This window comes from Numenius arquata, chromosome 9 (genome assembly GCF_964106895.1).
Source record: "Numenius arquata chromosome 9, bNumArq3.hap1.1, whole genome shotgun sequence".
Taxonomy (NCBI): domain Eukaryota; kingdom Metazoa; phylum Chordata; class Aves; order Charadriiformes; family Scolopacidae; genus Numenius; species Numenius arquata.
Window position 1 is genome coordinate 51342765 of NC_133584.1, and position 19526 is coordinate 51362290.

At 41.4% G+C, this 19526-nt stretch overlaps 1 protein-coding gene across 3 annotated transcripts; it reads right to left on the bottom strand.

Annotated features, from left to right (window-relative positions):
* Positions 1–615: 615 nt before the first annotated feature.
* On the bottom strand, positions 616–14298 carry LAPTM4A (lysosomal protein transmembrane 4 alpha). 3 transcript variants are annotated; one of them, XM_074153298.1, is made up of 7 exons: positions 14067–14298; positions 7281–7401; positions 4960–5036; positions 4719–4841; positions 3398–3493; positions 1921–2019; positions 616–1422 (listed from the first exon to the last, which is right to left on the bottom strand). In XM_074153298.1, exons 1-7 carry the CDS (start codon positions 14163–14165, stop codon positions 1348–1350), a joined length of 690 nt encoding a protein of 229 aa, XP_074009399.1. In that variant the 5' UTR covers positions 14166–14298; the 3' UTR covers positions 616–1347. The 3 variants fall into 3 exon arrangements, with proteins under 3 accessions (XP_074009399.1, XP_074009400.1, XP_074009401.1); XM_074153299.1 differs by having other exon boundaries at positions 14074–14241; XM_074153300.1 differs by lacking the exon at positions 14067–14298 and adding an exon at positions 13912–13983.
* Positions 14299–19526: the final 5228 nt, after the last annotated feature.

The following is a 19526-nucleotide window of genomic DNA, read 5'->3' on the forward strand; positions in this document are numbered from 1 at the left end:
TGAACAGACCGGAATAACCAACCACCTGTGCGCTGCAGCAATCCCTTCTATCTTCCAAAGTAGAAAGCCATTTTTCATTTAGATGGATTAGCAGATCATTAAATTATCTTTTACTTCTTACTGCACAGGAAGAACAGCAGGAAGTTGTTGTCTGTCGTTGGGGTTTTTGTTTGGTCGGGTTTTGGTGGGTTGTTTTTTTTTTTTCAGAAGACCATTTCTGAAGTGATGGCATGTGTCCAACAACTTTGGACGTTTTCCAATGTAAATAATGTTGTCCTACTGGGAGTCTGTCCTGCTCTTAACGCCTGAGCTCATCAGACATCAAATCTGCCCCGAGGGCTAGAAGCTTCCAGTACAATTCCCTTTTCCCAGCTTATGTCTAAGGAGCAACAGGACAAGTAGAAGGCACCCGAGTACCTGAGCTGCGAAGGCTGCAATACAAGCTCAGACACTAAAGGGAATCCGTGTCCTCCACCCACGGGAGGACTTTCACTGAAGAATACAGACCAACCACTGAACGACCTGCAGGAAGCCGGAGTTCACTCCGCCGCACGTACGTGGGACTACCTACAGCACTGAAGCGCTTAAACCCCAACAAACAGACGAACCAAAGCTAGTGGTAAACGTTTCGTAAAAGATTTATTTAAGTATCATTTATCACAAAGAGGAAAATACGTATAAGATTAGAAGCATGCAACCATCTTCCACATTTCTATTTGTTTTTCTTGCATTCGCAGCACGCTGTAATACAACTCCTGTGCCACCTTCACTTCTGCCTGAAAAATATTACGTTTCAAGACATAGGATAACCAAAAAAAAAAAAAAAAAAACCAAAACCACAATAAAGGTAAGATAACATATGAGGAAAGTGCAACGTAAAAAAAGTCACGTATATACCACATTCAAACCCCCTCCCTCTCCAAAAAATGGATAAAGGCAAACTGTCATTTTGCTGCACGATCAGATTGTCTTTATGAACTACTTTACAAAAAAATTAATATAAATTAAGGGCACGATCCTGCAGACGCTTATAATTGTAGCTAACTTCAACCATAGATTGGCTCAGTTGGTATTATTAAAAGCCACAAGTTAGTCACACGCATAAGTTCTTGCAGTATAAGGCCCCAAGGCAGTAAAATGTTTAAGAGCATTAAGGAGAACAAAAATTAAAGCAAACAAAATCACTCCCAGATGTGTTTTGCTTAGTAAGTTTATATCAAACATATTTTAAACAGAACAGTTTGCTCCTAAAGCCCTGAATATTTCTATTACTTAAGCAGTTTTGCAAGATTAAAAGACAAAACCCCCAGGAAGCTGGTACAGATGTTTATTAACATGAAAATTGCTTCAGGCAGGTATGTAGGGAGGTGGAGGTTCCTTCTCAGGCATCTTCACTGCCATTTCATAGGTGGGCAGAACATACTAAAAAAAAAGACATTTTGAAGAGATTAATTTAGAAGTTTTAAATAGAAAGAAAAACACCAAAAAAAAAAAACCAGCACAAAACCATACATGCCCCATCAGCAGCCTAATCCTCTGTTGCAGACAAACATTTTTAAGGACTCAGTGCTGTTTCTGGTCAGCTGGTGAGGAAGCGAAAGAAGGTGTGACAGCAGTTTACTGCTGTGCTGAACCTAACCCCAGGGCACTCACTTCACCCCACTCTCTCTTGGTTTTGCAAAGCGGCAAGGAAGGTTTTGAGTGGTGCAACCAGAAAGCTTTCCTCTACTACAAGAAAAACATTCAAAGGCTTTTCTCTCCTATTTTACGCACTGTAAGAACGTAACTTAGAAATAACCCCAATCTGTCCAGTCTTTGTTTAGAAAGCTGGACAAGGCTTGTAAACAGATACGAATACGGTGGTCTTCTACTTCAAAATTAAACAACACTGGTTCCTTTCACCTCAAAAAGAAGTTTTACCTGTGGAGGAGCTTCAAAAGCAGGGTACACAGCTATCTCTGGCAAATTTCTGTTGGTGATGTATTTATAGCAGTTCCATACACAGTTAATTAGGTATGCCTGAAAGAAGAGAGATTGCTCTTTTTAAAGATCTCATATGCATTAGCTGATTCAGAAATTAGATACTGGATTGAATTCCTGTGACAAAAACGGAGCATAAATCAACTTAGTGGATACATATCTGAGGAATGGTTGCTATCTGACAGATTTAGCCACATACCTATCTTGTTCCCCATTTAGCTTTGCCACCAGAGTGACTCAGAGAGGATGAACCACACAGGTTTTAGCAAAAGAATTCACCGATCCATTCAACTAATCTATCTGCCTCAGCAGTGTTAATTAAATTAATATGCTTCTGTGGATCTCAGTCCAGGCTTGCCAGGAGGAAGAGGAGGAGGAGGAAGAGCAGCCAACGGCACAATTCCACTCATCCCTGAGTTAGCACTGCTACTTGTCCAACTACCAGTGTGAAGGAGAGGGCACCAACACCCAACTGGGGCGGCAAGGAGGAAACAGCGAAGTAGCCTGGTCTCTAAGTCAACATTAATTGCTGTAGAAAGTCGTACTTTCATGCTCTGACGAGGATTAGATTTTTTTTTTTTATTATTATTAACCTGTGTAACATTAATCTCTCTCAATTTTTCACTGGCGAGTTAGCATGTGGTCATACACAAAGTACCAAATTTCCCAATCAATACAAAAACATCATCTGTTGTATTAGACTTCTACTCCCCACAGACATTCCTCTTGGAGAAAGCATAGAAAACGAGTAAAATACTTTTTCATTACTTCATTTTTTTTTTTTTCTTAAATTCAATCTGAACGCAATAAAGGGATATCGTCATGGCCAATGTACGTTATCAACTCATTCCTCTAATACGCTTTGTCTGCACAAGTGTTTGTTATTCAAATGAATGCCTCTGAGTTTAGATCTTCAAAAGGAAAATAACTGGTAATATCACCCTTCAGTAGGAACAAAGATGCAGCTCTGAATTAACCTTTGCATTTCCTCCTTCCACCATCTTCCCTCCAAAACACGCACCTTGGTTTGTTAGGCACAGCGAGAGATTTTAAACGTTTTGTTTAGAAGATTTGTATGCAGCAACTCAACATTGTTTAATAACAAATATTAAGTTGATCTCCACATATGCAAAAAGACGGTATTTGAAAGCTTTGTGCATTCCTACTCGGGAAAGGCAGAGCTGCATAAACACATCCCACTGCATACAAACAAGTTAGTTGAAGACACCAGTACAGAAAATAGAAGACTTAAATCATACCGGAATTGAACATCCTAACAATTCTGCTCAAAGAAGTTCTTAACTCGGCATTAAGAAGTCAGCTGAGTTCTAAACTCAGCACTGAGAATTAACTCAGATTGATAGCATCTTAATTATAGTAACTCATGAAGCAGACATGTGCTTAAGCTTTAACTTACCTTTAAAATGATAAATAAAGCAAAGAACACCAGAACAATAAACAGGAGACAGCTGGAGTCCAAGGCAAGGAGATCATCTTTGTAAGGGAAATCCGGCTGGTTAATAAAAACAGGGAAGGGAGAGAAAGGGAGGAGATAAGCATGATCACTGCACAGTCACAAATATGACAGAAGGACATCCAAACTTCACACCAAATAAAACAAACTCTCACTTAAACTATTTCCCCGGAAACAGCAAAAAGTTCCATTTCTCTCTAGTTTCTTCTTTAGCCTCCCACAAAGCACAGCATTTATCCTGCCTCTGTCCTGCAAGAGCAGGTCACTACACAAGAGGGCTACCGATACAGAAGCCCTGTACTCTGTGTCCCTACTCACTTCTTCAGTTGCATGGTAATACAGGTACCCATTACATTCCCTTTTTAACACTAGCAACACAGCATTTGTACTTATGATCCTCTACTTGATAGCTCTTTAATGACTTAGTATTAATTACCTCCTGTCAGTCCAGCCAGTAACATACACGTGCAGAGCAGAAAGGAAAAAAGTTGTTCCCAAACTTCAGAAGAGTCAAAGAGCTTCTGCAAATTTCTGACTCTTCTCTTTCCCTGACCACAGTCTCCCAACACCAATCCAGTTTTTTTTTCTGTTTATCTCTGTCATAAAAGGACTTTTTTTAACATCTACTTGAACAGATCTAAACACCAGCCAGAAAGAGCCTGTGATCCCTGTTAACTGGCAGCGTGTTCTATCCATTGAGTCTTCTCATAGTTAAAAACAGGCAGTGTTAATGACAACTCCATTTACAGGTTCCTTAGAAGGTATTGTTGCAAAATGAGAAAAGCCATAAAGAACAAAAAAAGGAACCCTCAGAATCTCAGATTCCATCCCATAATGCTGTAGGACCCTACATCATATAAATCCTTTCCTACATGCTTTTTCCTCTCCCCTACCAAATAAAGATCAACACATTTTTCACCTGCAGCAGCAAACCTGCCACAGAACCACGTCCCTTAAAGGGTGAGGAACATCTTTGTTCCAAATGCAAATGGAGCAGAGACAGTTTAAAACCAACAACTCCCATCTCAATCCTTTCTTTACTCTCCCTGGCTTTCCTTTTCGGGAGACATGACACTTTTGGCCCTTCCACCTCTGATAAACTCTCATTCTCACAACCACCCCAGCAGTCATCCCCTATGGCTGCTGCAGCCCGAATTCCTCTTTCGTACGCACAGGAAGGTAACCGTAGCTCAGTCATTTACCCAATTAAACCAAAGTTTAATTTCGAATGTAAAATATCAACTTGAGCTGAACAAACACTTACCAACTGATCCAGGTAATCCTTGATTCTGGGTAAGTAGGTTAGAGAACTGATGGCAACCAGACAACTGAGCACAAAGTCAAAGAGTTGGTAACAGAAAAATGGGATCAGCCAGCCAACACGGTGCTAGGAAAAAAAAAAAAAAAAAGAAGAGCAGCAGCCTGTAAGGTATTTCGTTTAAAAAAAAAAAGAAAAAAAAAAAACAAGTAGCAAGTTTAAAACCATGTACTATAAATATACTTACAGCGATTGCACCGTACACCATCATTGCACTGATTGTGAACATGAGGAGGGAGATAGCAAATAGAACGCAGGCATTTTCTGCATTAAAAGAAAAACAATAAGCATCAGTCATTATGAAGTTGTCACACTGCAGCTGACGGGTACACAACCTCTATCCATTACTGTGATCTGTCCTCGCTAAACTGTTTCATCTGTGCAGCAGCAGAATCAAGTAACTCAGACCTCTCCTAATGGAAAAAGATTTGGTTCAAGAAAATCAGCAGGCGTTTGGAAAAATCCCTCTGCCTTAATCAAAAGGCCTCAATAGAGCTCAGACATACCAGTTAGAAGCCTGACATAGTTTGATAGTAATGCAACATAATGATGCTGATTTGCAGTATATGTCAGTGCTAAAAGTATGTGGGTGATTAACTTTATAACTGGAAAGAATTTTAAGTGGAGGTAGCACAGCATCAACCTTTACACTTTAAAATGGTTTGATGATGCAATTCGGTCATAGGCAGTGGGAGCAGCACTGCTCCTTTGGTAACGCTACGGAAAACAGGGAATCACTGGGTGGAAGGTATCCCCTTATTTACAAGAAAAGGCAGTTGAACAGAAGCCAAATGGTAGCAGAATCCAGGACACTCGTGGGAACTGAATGATAAAAGATTCTCCTTGTGCATCACAGTTACTGATGACAGCAGCACAGCTGCTTTCCCTGAGTTAGATTATACTCCTCCTACAGCAAGCAGAGTTTACATTTTTAAACACAGAGAAAGAAACCAGTTTAAGAGTCTATAGAAGCGATAAGCTAATGTTTTTAGCAATACTGAAGCCAAACTGTTGTGGTTCCCATTCTTGAAACGGATGCTGATGTTCTGAGAATCGTAACTTTCTCATCGGCAACTGATTTGACAAGATACACTGTGGAGGCACTTACCCGATTCAGAACAAGATAATAATATCTACATACACAGATGGCATCAAGAGTGAGGCCTTCCCATGTCTGAAATGCACTGTGTTGATCAGAGAGCCCTAAGTGCTCAGCAATAACTAACAAGAGTGGTTTTCTTCTGAAGATTTGTTACAATTTCCACACGTGCAATCAAAACTGCAGTATCTCTTCATGCACACAAAACCCTCCAGCCCATGTTCCAACATGGAAACAAGAATCTCCGAGTCAAAAGCATGAGAGAGCCATCTTACACTAAAAAGTGGAGAAAGAACCTTCAGAAGTATCTCTCCGTTGTGTAAGCTTAAGGCTCCCAAGTACACTAATGTTTGCCACAAAACATGACATTTTACAGCTATCTGCTGTAATTTTACTTAATATTTTGGCTATATGAAATATTTGGTCCTTGCTCCCACTCTCATTTCATTACTAACAAGCGGGAGTTACAGTCACAGGTCAGAACTGACAGATCCTCAACTCAAGCCATGAATAACTAATACAGAGATCATGAAACAGAACTCTCAAAATCCAGATTTGTGCTGTACTATTTATCTTCGCTCCAGACTGGATCTGACCCTCCCTAAATTTTAGCGTAATGCAACCCACTTAGACAAGACGCATTAGAAGTGCCACACTCCAACATATTTCTGCACATTCGAAAACAAGAAGACCAAAGCAGGTGTACAAGTTTACATGTCATGCTACAGTCAAGAAACTTTGTCATTACAGACAAAAGTTTGACACTGATTACACTTGTACACATCACACACTTCATCTGTAACAACAGAGCGGAAGTAGGTTTCATTCTGCTCATGATGCTTTCTTTCTCTTCTGCTTCTTCCGCGTGTCAAAATTTCAAAGATAAATACTTTGGTTTCACTCAAGTACTTATCATCCCAATTCTTGCACTGTTCTTAGAAAAATGCCATGGTTTTCCCCTTAGTAAACTCCTCCACAATAGCTGTAAGCTTTTTGCTTATATCGATGAAGACCACCAAAAATTTAAAAAAAAAAAAAAATCTTCAAAAATAGTTTTCTGCTTTTTGTTTTACTGACACAGCAAAGACAGTAAATGTTTACGGAGAAAGGAAATTAGGGCTGTTCCATGCATACTTCAACAATCAAAGCATTAGAAAGCCAAAAAATCTTTCAAAATCTTATTGTTTAAGATGCTTAGGAGTTGTATGAAATAAAAAGTAATATTCCATATAAGTTTTTTTTATTCTACTTGTAGAAGACCTCAATACCAGAATAATTAAAGAGAAATTCAGAAAACAAGATAACCATATTTAAAAGCTATATGCATATATTGCACAGTAGTGTAAGGCGAATACACCGTGATACCGCACGGTTTATTTTCTAATCAAAGAGCAGAGTTATATACCTACCAGCCATTCTCTCAGAAGCATAGTAATTTCCGATGACTTCATATTGGATATCAACAGTTAACACTATATTTCGATGAGTCACTTCTACTGTCAACAAGATGCCCATCAGCAAGTTCACCACCTGAGAAAGATCACAGTTACCTAAAGGTTATTTATACTGCAACAGCTATGATCTTTCTAAGGACACACTAATATTTCAGCTAGATAAAAACTTTGCTTTGCCTGTATGTGGTAGGAAAAAAGAAAAAAAAAAAAAAAAAAAAGACCCAACTTACATTATATGATTAAATTTCAAGTTGATTTAGTTAAACCACTACCAAAAAAACCCAGGAGAACACCAGACACTCACTAGTTTTAACAAATAAGAACTAAATAACTTTGCAAATTAAGAGGATGGATAGGGTTTGTAAGGATTCAAATAACATAATTAAACTGCTACATGATGAATGCACAGATTCATGAGCTGGAAGACTGCAAACAGTTAAAAGAGGCCAGGAAGGAAAAGGTACAACAACAGACACAGTGAGGAACATTTGGAAAGAGTTTCTGCTTTCTACAACAAACTGAAAGGCAGAATTAATTTGATGCACAAATAAGGTACTGCACCCGACTCTTTCAAACAGTGCTGGGAGGCAAGCAATGCAAGGGAATGCACGAGCATCACACGGTAAATACTGAGGATGAGGGAAACTTCCACTGGAGCTCTAATCCTCACATGTAGTTTACTGCTTGGCTTCTCCCACGTTACAGATTTAACACAAGCAGGGGAGAACCGGCTCCCTCCCCTTCCTAGATCATTTCTTAAAGTCTCATCAGTCCTTATCGGAAAGGTTACACAGACACAGATAAAGCTAAAGAAATCTCACACAAAGACCGAACCCCCAAATTTCTAAGCATTCAGCACTGACTGTGTGCTTACCAGTCCTTCTCCTTACACTGCCACTTAAGGCTACTTCTGTTTCCCCATTTTGGTACATAGCAGAAATGCTTTCAGCAAGAGCTCAAAGAGTCAAAAGTAGTTTAAGCCTCTGCAAAATTGCCTTCACAGCATTTATAACCTACTCAAGATTTGCAGGGGCATAGTTCCTTTTGCTAATATCTGGAGAGACAGGCTGCGTAACAAAAAAAAGAAAAGCCGTGATGGTATTTTCAAGCTGCAGTCGTTTTCCAATCAGTATTCAGCACGGTCACCACCACCGGCAGGATCTTTTACAATTAGCCTCAAAAGAAAAAAAAAACAAACTGCTTTGCAGCTTCTCACAACTCGAGAGGGTTTGCCAGGTATTTCTTCATTTACTGGCCTGGTTCCATGAGCCAATGATAGAATAGTGGCAAGTCTACACACCGTTACTGGCATTTTCAGTAAGGGAACAAAAAAAAAAAAACCAACTTTCAAACATTTAAAAGGAGTTTTAGCTTTTAAGATTCACAGTTCCTACAAGCCTTCTTTTTTTAAGGGGCTTTGTTGGGTTCTTTTGTTTTTTCCCTAGGGTTTAGAGGTGTCTTGGTGATAAGCTTGCTTACACTTTCTACTAAAAAGAACCCTTTAGTGAAATCAAAGCTGATTGTTTTGTAGAAATGTTATCATGTCATCCCCTATTATACAAACTTATTACAAATTCCAGCTACTTTCAGCCACTTGCATCCCCCATTTTATGCCTTGGAACATAAAATATAGTAACTAGCACAGCTGAGAGTAAAGAACTAAGTTTAGCCACCAATATTTTCAGCCTTGAAATGAGCATATTTTTCTCCTTGCAGAAGCTTCTCACAGGGCGAACTGTCAAGTTGCTCATCTGCCACTTGTCTTAAGTCTTCTATTTTGCTTCACCATCGTTCAAACGTATAGAATACTATATTCTCTCACCACTCCTGTCCTCCTCTCCTCTGGCTTTCTGCTTTCAATGTATTTTCAAGCCTATTTCCTCCTCTCCGGGAGTGTACCCGACGTATCAACCTACACTTTGGAAAATAACTTCCTGCTCTATACTTGTTTGATAAAACCGCTGTCAAGGTTCAGATCTCTGGCAATTGAAACATTGATTTCTACCTCATAAAACACAAAGAGACATATTCAATTAAAGCTAAATCATTTATTGTTTATACACAATCACCATTTTAACTTAAATAGTGATAAAGTTCAGGACGAAAGACAGTGTTACTTCAACACTGAATTTAATCTGCCTCAAGATAAAGAGCAAGCAGCACTTGAATTAGTATAGAATACTGAGGAATTTGAATGGCCTGGAATTGCAAGACTGTGATCCTACATCTGTCACTTTATGTTCATACTTTCCATGGTCCTAATTTAGCATACAAAAGTCCTTAGTAATTCCACTAGTTACTGAGTGCAGTTCAAAGTATCAAAGCTTTCTCAATCTGAAAAGCTATGCAAGGAAAATAGGAAATTAAAGAGACATTGAAAATCCAAACTATTAGGGTCAGCAAGATAAAATAAAAATACCAACTTTAAAAAACAAAGCAAAATACAAAAACAAACCCAAAACTCTGCCAATTAACACCCCGGGGCTTCCAGTACCCCATTACTGCTATTTGTATCACAGCACTGAGAAATTCATCATGTGCAATTATGCGTTACCGATGATTCCAAATGAGGAGTCCCTCCAAGCACCAAGCCAGAGCCTGTACTCTCACTACTACCACCCTTCTTTCACAGAAGCCTGATAGCAGCAAGGCCACAAGGGTTGTTTCAAGTTGATAGTCAACGTGACTGGCAGGGAAAGAACAGGCAGCAAGGCATTGTCAGAGCTTAACAGAATATACTCATGGTAAATGAAGTATATGTTCACAAATGGCCTACGTGAATGAGGAGTCAGAAAAACCATAGCAAAGGTAAATCTCAGTGTAATCTGAAGATTAAATCCACCACCCCCCAAAAAACCCACCAAGGCTGACAAGGCAGCACTCAGTGGATGGTGCACCGTTCTCAGGTAACACCTCAGAAATCCCAGCAGTTCCCATCCTTTTTGTTAGGAAGTCAAAAAATAATATTAAACAATTACAAAATGCCTGTTCAAATTTTTATTCAAAAGATGGTTCCATTAACATTAAAAACTTAGTTTAGTTTTGTATAGTTTGAGAAGTGTATTTTACTCTTAAAATTGGGAAACCTGAGCTTAATGGAAGCTCAGTATGGCTTATATCAAATTTTAAAATCCAATAGCTTGTATTCAAGTAGAAAGTCAGCAGAAATATTAGCTCCCCGTATGGTCAGAACTCAAAAGACTGTGAGACTATAACAAGCATTAGCTTTTTAATTAGTGAGTTTTATCTCCATGGTATACATTTAATGCCTCATCATGTAATTGCTTCATCTCTCTGGGGGCCTGAACATGAAGTCTAGGTTTCCCCAAGCACTGAGTGACTCAAAGTCTCGGACGTAAATTAGAATTCCTACTTATAATTTGCTTACTTCCTTTTATGAGTGGGAAAGAAGAGGGAAGCTGCCTTGCACTACTACACTTTCTTATCTTCCTCTAACTTTTCCAGTATTTTTCCTTAAATGCATTCCTGAAGAAACAAACCAAGATGGGGTTTTTGCTTTGGTTTTTTATTATACTGAAATAACAAAACCCGAAAAATAATAATTTTAAATAGGGTATTTCAGAGCTTCTAGCTTCTCTGTCAAGATTAGATAGAGACCAGTTACATTCCTTCGTTTCAGGAAGTCTTGTTCGGCAAACAGACGACTCCAGAGATCATCCTGACCCTCCTGTTAACCAGTAGCAATTGCATCATTCCAACTCCATCGCTGAAGTTTGCTGCCAGAAGGAAAACAGCCACTCCCTCCAAAACAATGCTCTTGCTTTTAGGCTGTTTATTGAACTCTGATCCGATTTTCGCCAGGGCAGTGTTCAACGCTTCCAGTTTCTGGAAAGCGCTGTGCCTAAGATGAAAGTTTACAGGAAGAAACAAACTTCAAAGCCCCCTCGTTTGCAGTTATGGAGCTAGGAATAGGAGGTTTCTTTTTCCTTCCTACACAGAACAGTAGTGGGTGTTGCAGAGTAAGCCAAACTGTATTAGTTCTGGAACTCAAGAACGAGTCCGCTAGAAATGTTCTTAACTCATCTTTTTGCAAATACAGTTTTATCTGCTTATCAGAAAGAGCAGCCCCAGATGGACTGATATGTGCTTAAAAGATGCCGTTTGAGCACAGCAGACATTTTAGAAGATAACATCCTTGTCCTCTCCAGGCTCATAGAAGTACACAACAAGGACAGGGATACAACTGTTCTAGCGAAGAGATAAGTTAATTAGATGCAAGATTTAAGAGTATACAAATAAGCAAGGAATAGGAAAATGCCTAAAGAAGTGGTTACATAAGAATAACGCACATGCATTAAAGACCCCAAACTCTTATCTTACTAAAACATCTGGAGTAAATTGCTACGAGACTCCATTTTCTGTTCGGTATCAAATTCCTTCAGGGCTGCACAGCACGAGAACACAGTGATCCAGTAAATACAGGCTGACCAAGATTTTCAGTAACACAAAGTTATTGTTGAACTAAGCCTTCTCCCCCACCAAAAATCCATCTCCCACGCAAAAAAAAAAAAAAAGAAAAAAGCACAACCACAAAACTAAACAAACCAACCAAAAAAACACCCACACTTAAGTTATTACTATTTGTCCCACTGTAACTTAAAAGCACAGATTACTAAATTGGTTTAGAAATACATCACAAGCTAGTATCTGAAAGACTGAAGTTAGTGATGGTGCATTAATTAACACATCTAAACAACCTGATATACCCTAGGCCATTTATTCCTTTTTTTTTTTTTAGTTTGTTAGCAGAAAGATAAGTCTAATTTTCCACTGTCCAAATTGTACTTTGCCTCCAAAAGATAAGAAACATAGTTGAATTCTGATTTAAAGCATTAGGGAAGACCACCTAAGAGTTCATGGTAAGACCTTATTTCAGCTCAGACAGCTAGCAGTTGTCAGACTTAAAAGAGTTATCACCTTTTCCCAGCTGACAGCTGAGAAGAACTAGGTAAAAAATTTCAATGCATAATTTAACAAAGTGTTTGATACAGTTTATAGAAAAACATAGCGAAGAAGTACTTTGTACGCACCCTACTACCCTGAACTCATCTCTATTCTTCCCTCTAGCAGCCTGCAGCCACCTGTATCTGTAGCAGTTACACGAGACCCAAGGAACACTTTGCTTCAGACACCACCTCCAAAGCCATCGGCCCCATCAACGACCGGTATACTTTTCACCAGCCATAAGCACTACAGGTATTTGCACAGATTCAGACAGGAAGGCGCTGCATCCAGGCAACAAGATGAAACGGAAGCACAGCAAGAGAGGTAGAAGCTGTAAGAGCTACTGAGTCTGTGGCCAGGGAAAGCACGTCCCTGCCGACCGCCCCTGCCAAGTTCCTGGGTTTCTAGAAGGCAGTAAGGTGTGTTTGTCCCGTAACAAAGATAAGCACCTCCTCAATGTTAACAATTTATGTTTTTACTTGAGGTACCAGAAGCATATTTTCATCTCCTTCCATTAGTATGGGGTAAAACTTCTGGAAGTTCTGCATGTTTCCAGAAGTCTGATGTTCAATACTGCAATGGACCTTACTTTTCTATTTTACATGAACTAATAGTAGAACTTAATCAACACTAAGACATCATTCTTTCAATTTCCAAATATCCCTTTCCTAGAGTTTTGTTACGCTTCCCACCCCCTCACCCTGCTTTTTCGTCCATTCCTCTCTCCTGCCATTTTATTGTTTGCCTGTAGGTTTTTGGGGTTTTTTTGTCAATGAAAGGACTGAGATGAAAAAAAATTAAGATCTCCCTGTACTTGCTGAAGATAAACCATAAACACTCCAAACTTAACTCCAATGCCTGTAAAAGCAGTTTCTCCGCATGGCTGCTTCACATCAAGGCATGAAAATTTTTGCATTCTCTATTTGAACGGTCTTGGGAAGGGTGAAGAACACAGGCTTTGGTCACAGCTTCAGGAGAACAGAAAAGCTATGATGTAACATTTTTAAACTATCCTCACATTTTTACTGCCCACAAGGGTAAAGGGAAGGAAAGATGAGGAAATTACTTAAGTAAAGCAGAACTTAGTTCCCCTTTAAAGGAACTAAGGGAAGTTAAGAGTCCAGGGCTTATCTTGCTGGTTATGTTTCCACATTTCTACTTTACTTCAAAACTATCTTAATATTTCAGCTTCACCACTAAACCCCCCCTCAGAGAAAAAGCACCCGCCAGTCAGAAAACAAGAGGCGTTTTGGAAACCAAACCCGTTTCTATAGCTCCCCAACCACTACATCGAGAAGCGCCGAATAACCAGGAACTTCCCTTCCTATCGAGCTCTTCAACAAGCAGAAGCCGTGCTCTTTTTGAAGACCCCCCACCTTCACGCTATTCAGGGGAACTACGCCTTGCCTCACCGTCCTCAACAAACGTACCCCGAATTCCAGTCCCCCCCCCCAAGAGCCAGCATCTCCAAGGACACCCGTTCAGTACTGTTTGAAACACGTGAGAGTGCCCACTCCTCCAATTTAAGGAAGGGAGCAGCCACAGACCATCACCCCCCCACCACCACCCCGTCCCGGGCCCACCGGCGGCGCATGCGCACTGCCCGCGCCGCGATACACACCACCCCCCCGGTCTCCGCTCGGGCAACGGCCGAACCTTCCGCGCATGCGCGCTGCACACACCCTCCCACCCCACTTCCCCCCCCATTCACACCCCCCACACAAGAAATCACCGCCCCCTCAGCGGCGCCGGCCGCCCCCCGCGCCGGTCTCTCACCATGTACCAGGTGCCCAGGATAATGGTGCCGGTCCGCACATGGAAGCAGCCGCAACAGCGGGTGCTGTAGAAGCGATCCCGGCTCCGCTTGAACGTCATGGTGGTGGTTGTGGTGGCGGCAGCGGCAGCAGCAGCTCCGGCAACACCAACCTCCCGCCTGCAGGCCCGCCGCCCGCCCTCTACCAGCTAGTTCCCCTCCAGCTGAGGGCCCTGAAACCCCCGCCCGCGCGTCACCGCCGCTCCGGCCAATCAGCCGCCGACAGCGGGGGCGCGGGAGGGGGTGTGCCTGCGGGAGGGCGTACGCGTTGCCGCGGCAACAGGCGATTGGCGGCGCCAGGGACCAATCACGACACCCCGGTCCTTCACCTGCGGCGGCGGGGGCGGGTCTCACCTGAGGCGAGGCCCGGTGCCCTCCGGGCCCGCCATGTTGGCGGCGAACCCCTTCCTTACGCCGCAGCCCCTTCAGAGCTGGTGCCCCTCCGTATGCTCGATCCGGCGGCGGCAGACCCCTGGCCAGGCTCCCCTGGGGCACGGCTCACCGAGCTCCCCACAGGCGGAGTGGGTGGAGGTTGGCCAGGCCAACGAGCTGGTGCTCGGCTTACGAGCAGGGCAGCCAAAACCCTACGGAGAAAACGGTGTTGTTTTTCCAAGAAAAAGCTGGATTGGGTGTCTCCTTAGCAGAGTCTGAAGTGGCCTGTTTTGAGATACTACCGACATCCCATGGCTTTTGCTGAAATTCAGCCAGTGCTGTAGAGGGTTTAATTTGCATGAACTCTTGCTATTCTTTTGCATTAGTTCATTAGGTTAAATTTTTAATATGGTGTGTTACGTGATAAGAGGATATGTGATAAGAGGGTAAAGAGAAGAGGCGAGTTTTAGTCCAAAGAGGTGCTTTACTTTTTTGTTAGCCAAAAGTCCCTGTTTGTGAGTGGATAATGCTAATAATACTCCTAAGGCCCGCTGAAAATTGCAGGTGCTGCCAGATACGTGTGTTAATTAGAAATAATGTGTATAAATGCATGTGTGGTAAGAGGTTGCTCCGCCACTTGAACACCAGATCTGTTCCCGAATGGAGCAATAAACTTCCTCTGACCCAAGGGCAGCCGGTGGTTTCTGCAGACCTGAGCTGTTGATACAGATACACACACAGTTTATTGTAACCCTGGTGCAGCTGCAAGAGTTTCCTTCTTGGCCCTGTACAACCAACTTGAGACACTCATAAAACCATAAACATTTGCTGTGCATACATACACCAAGATGTATGTCATGTGTCAGTATTAATACTGAGGTTTTTTCACTCTGAACAATGAGAAGGTAATGAAGGTGACTGTACTCGTCCTTTTGATATATTCCAGATCCGACAATTAACACATTTTATTGTTTTAGCTACTTAATCTATTTTTATACATGAGCTGTTGCGGAGCTGTTTGAAATTATTTACTTAAAGGCTTTAAAACTGACCTTTTTATTTTAAATCCCCTGTGTTCCATAATTGGTGTTTTTCTTCCTTAGGGCATATTTCATTTTTGAATAAACATGTTGTAAGTGCTGCTAAGACTGCTCTAATGATCCTATTATAAACTATTGTTTGTTTCTTTAGTGCTCCTAATGTTCTCAGCCCTGTGCACAGATGCTTAATTATCAACACTCTGATTTAATGTGGCAAAACCGGACTAATTTTAATCAATATGCATGCATGTAAATAAATAAAAAAAGGAATGTGCATTTTGTTGTAATCATTCATTTAAAAAATCAGTTTTCTCACAGATGGTGCGTTGGGAAGCCTGAGCCAACTGTTTCTGCAGCGTGGACGCCTGAATTGACTGCATTGTTCCTGCGGAGTTGAGAGAGGCTCTCCCTCCTCTTGGTCTGTCACCATGGGAAAGAGGAGTTCACAGGACTAGAGTGAGTCAGAAGAGAAAGCAGGAGTCTCTTGCTGGAGTTAGGACATCCACTCAGAAACACCTAGATTCCATTCTCAGTTCAAACAGTTTGTGAGGTCAGTGTTCCAACCAAGATCTTGCAGTCGGACACTTTGCCTTCACTAGTATCACTGGCAGCCCTCATGTCAGGCTCAGATCTTCAAGGCTATTTTCATGGGATGAAAGAAATCTTAATTAAGTGTTCATATCTTTGTCAGCCAGGCTCAGAATAAAAATTGATGCGATTCCCTTGAGCTTCACTGCTTGTTATACCCTGCAGACAATAAAAGACACTGGGAAGAATAATGTGAATGTCATTTAACATCACAAAGCAGCTTTCCACAGCAGGATAGACTGATGTGGAACTACTGAGTGGGCATAAAAATCCGTCTCCACTTTCTCTTCCCTTCAGAAAAAAAAAAAAAAAAAAGATTTTAAAAGAGTATTTTGAGAATGATTGCATTGTTTCCTGTACTTGAGGGAAGAGAGAAGAGGTTAATGATTTTAGTCCTACCCTCTGTGAAAGATTCCGGTTCTTCCATACCACACACAGCCCCGATGACCTCAGGCAAGACACTTCCTTCCCTCTAAGCCTTAATTCTCTCCTTTTTGCTGGTTCAGAGAAGATTTGAGGCTAAACAGATGAAAAATTCTGAAGGGCTCAGCTTACAGTCATGACAACCAGAGCAAAATCTCAGAGAGAAGTGACGATAAACTTTTCTTCCCAAATTGCAAAAAGACCTTGACATTGCGGGAACAAATCTTCCCCTGTCACAACAGTAAGAGCAGAAAGCCCTACACTTATCTGTAAGCCAGAAGCAGCTGCAAATTCCTTTACCAGCAGGACGCTTAACTCCTTCCCTCTCAGCAGGTAGGGAGGGAAGGAGTTTTGATGCCACAGTGTTCCTCGTTAGCCAAATTAGCTAGGTCTTTCAAAATCCTGTCTTGAGCGGGCATGGCAAGGTTTTACCAAACCCACATTATTAGTTTTGAATAATCATATTTGAAAATAATTTGAAAACGCATGTGACAGCAGAACAGCTAGGATTGTGCAATTGAGAGGCCAGGTTGCATTCTCCTTCAGCTTCTTCAAAAAATTAAGTTCAACACCTGCAAGATGTCAAAACAATAGAGCACTAGGGCTGTTTTATGCTGATTTTTGTAATTCCACTGTCTCTCCCTTTTGTGCCATTCTTCAGTCTATCCTTGGCTAAAAGATGTTGGTTTAGACTTAGGCTTAGTCATGACTTCTCCTCAGCACGCACTGAACTATTGCCAGGGTGCTTGTGAAAGATGAGGTGCTGTTCTGCTTCAGCATTCGCTCTGTGTGTGTGTGTGAGGACATGTGAGGAACACCATGAGCTGATAATCGTACGTAACCTCCATGGGCAGAGTTCATATCACTTTGTAATGAAAATATTGTCCTTTTAGGCTTGGGGAAACTGCGGCACGGTCAGATGAACTGATTTGACCGACACCACAACAGCTAGTGAAAGCCATAGGAACGTCAACCAAGTCTTCTGTCCAGTGGCCTCTTTGCCAAGGGAATAAAAGGTACAGCACAGGACACGTTGGAGCTCATCCATCCCCAACGGAAAGCTCTTGACTATGAGGGCAGCAACAAGCTACTTCTATAATTTTACTCTATAGCTTTACTCTATGTGCATCTGCTACTCTACATGATAAAAAAAAAAAAAAAAAAAAAGAGGAAAGGTGGCTTTGCTTCTCAGACTTGGTTATTTTCCACATTGAAAACAATTTTTAAATAAAAAAGCAAGGTTTTACAACATCCCAGAGAAATGGATGTCTTTACATAGATACAGCAGTATGTAATGCCAGATCCCCTCAACAGAATTTAGAAAAATCAATAGAACTGGCGCAGAAGATGTGAAAAATATCTGGGCTGAGAGCATGGACTGGCTTTTTGCCTCCTTAAAAAAGATAAGAATATGCTGGAGTAAAAGCGAAGCATTAACATATCAATGAGGGGGGAAAAAAGCTAAAATAAATTAGTCAGGAGGGAAACTTTCCTGTTGGTGACTCACAGTCACAGTGAAATCCTAGATATCCTGAAGTCAGCATTAACAAATTTTACCAGCCTTTTTCTCCAAGATGGATTCTGCTAGAAGAAAACAAGCTAATCCAGAGAGTCAGTGGTTTCTTGGAAAAGAGATAAGAAAGTAATAAAAATGTATCGCGATGAGTTTTGTGGTTATTGGATTTTACTTTTGTTTATTGAATTAATCAACATCACTTAAGGATTCCTAATGTAACATTCCAAGCTTCTGTACTTTTTGTTCTAGCTGATTGCTGTTAACAATATGAATTATCTTTTACCAGCAAGGGTCAATTTAACTCAGTTCCAAACCTTTTAATTCGTAACAGATGGATCAGAAAGCCAGGGTTTGAAAAGCAGCTAAAATATGACAGCATGACGTAAAACTTACATTAGCACAAGACTGTTTCTGGGTTGCTCGCTGTACGCTCAGGTTTTCTGAATATCGAGCACTGAATAAAAACTCCGATATTCATTTACAGAGTCGAAATCTGCTAAACTGAAAGAGCCGTGGTTCATTTATATCAGCCTTAAAAATAAAGCTATAAAAATGTCTAATAATGGACAGCATTTTCCTCCGTCTAACGTGGCAAGTTCAGGCATCTCAGTGCTTTCACATGACCAAAAGTGAGTGCTGGAAATGGGAAATGTCCTGTACTTACTGGCAGACTCCCCCTCCCAGCCCTCAGCCTGAGCTTGCCGCTCCGTGAATCTTGGCAGGGTGAATGGGAGGAGCCCGAGGACCTGGATGTTACCTGCTCCGGGAAGCAGGAAGAGTTGCCTCCTGGTAATTTGCCATTTCTTTGCACTTTGGCTTTTTGAATGGGTTTGCAGCTTGGGACGTCAGCAAAGGTTCCAGCTGGTGCTGCCAAAAGTGCTTGATTAAGTCATTTATCGTATCTCTAACTTAACGCACTCAGAACCACCACCAAAGGAAAATATGGATACAGAACTCAAAGTTTGACGTAAACCCCAGTTTACCAAGTTTCTACTAGTCTCTTGATGGAATGGTACAAGGGTCAGTTACTGTTGCAGGGGCTTTTTCCTGAGGTGTCACAAGGAGTTTGTTTCCGAGACCAATGCATTACTTCCAGTAATCACTTTTGGGTTTTTTTTTTCAGTAATTACTTTCATCCTTTCAGTACGGGAGGACGCTTCCCTCGCAGACGGGAACATCTGCAGAGCTGAATGTCAGGGATGGCATGTACCAGAAAGTTCAATTTGCCTTGAAAAGACCCCTGGGCCTGGTTCAGCATGATCACAGAAGAAGGACAAGATTTCCTGCACCTGATCTTCCTAGCCCGTGACTGCAAACCCCTCTCTCCTCACAAGGAGCCAGCTACCCTCGGAGCAGTTCCAGTGTTATGGAGCAGGACCGTGTTGTTAGCATAGTAATTACTTTCTGCCAAGCAATCAACATGTCTACCTGATACTGGGCTCATGCAGGTCTGTCAGCTGTGCCACAGATTGGGTGGGACCTCG

Bases quoted from the DNA above. Each gene is read 5' to 3' on its own strand.
- LAPTM4A (XM_074153298.1), bottom strand. From the start codon at position 14,165: ATGACGTTCAAGCGGAGCCGGGATCGCTTCTACAGCACCCGCTGTTGC. The intron at 5,037-7,280 runs GTAGGTATATAA...CTTTTAATGCAG, and splicing joins TGCTTCTGAGAGAATGGCTG to AAAATGCCTGCGTTCTATTT. The intron at 3,494-4,718 runs GTAAGTGTTTGT...TTTATTAACCAG, and splicing joins AGGATTACCTGGATCAGTTG to CCGGATTTCCCTTACAAAGA.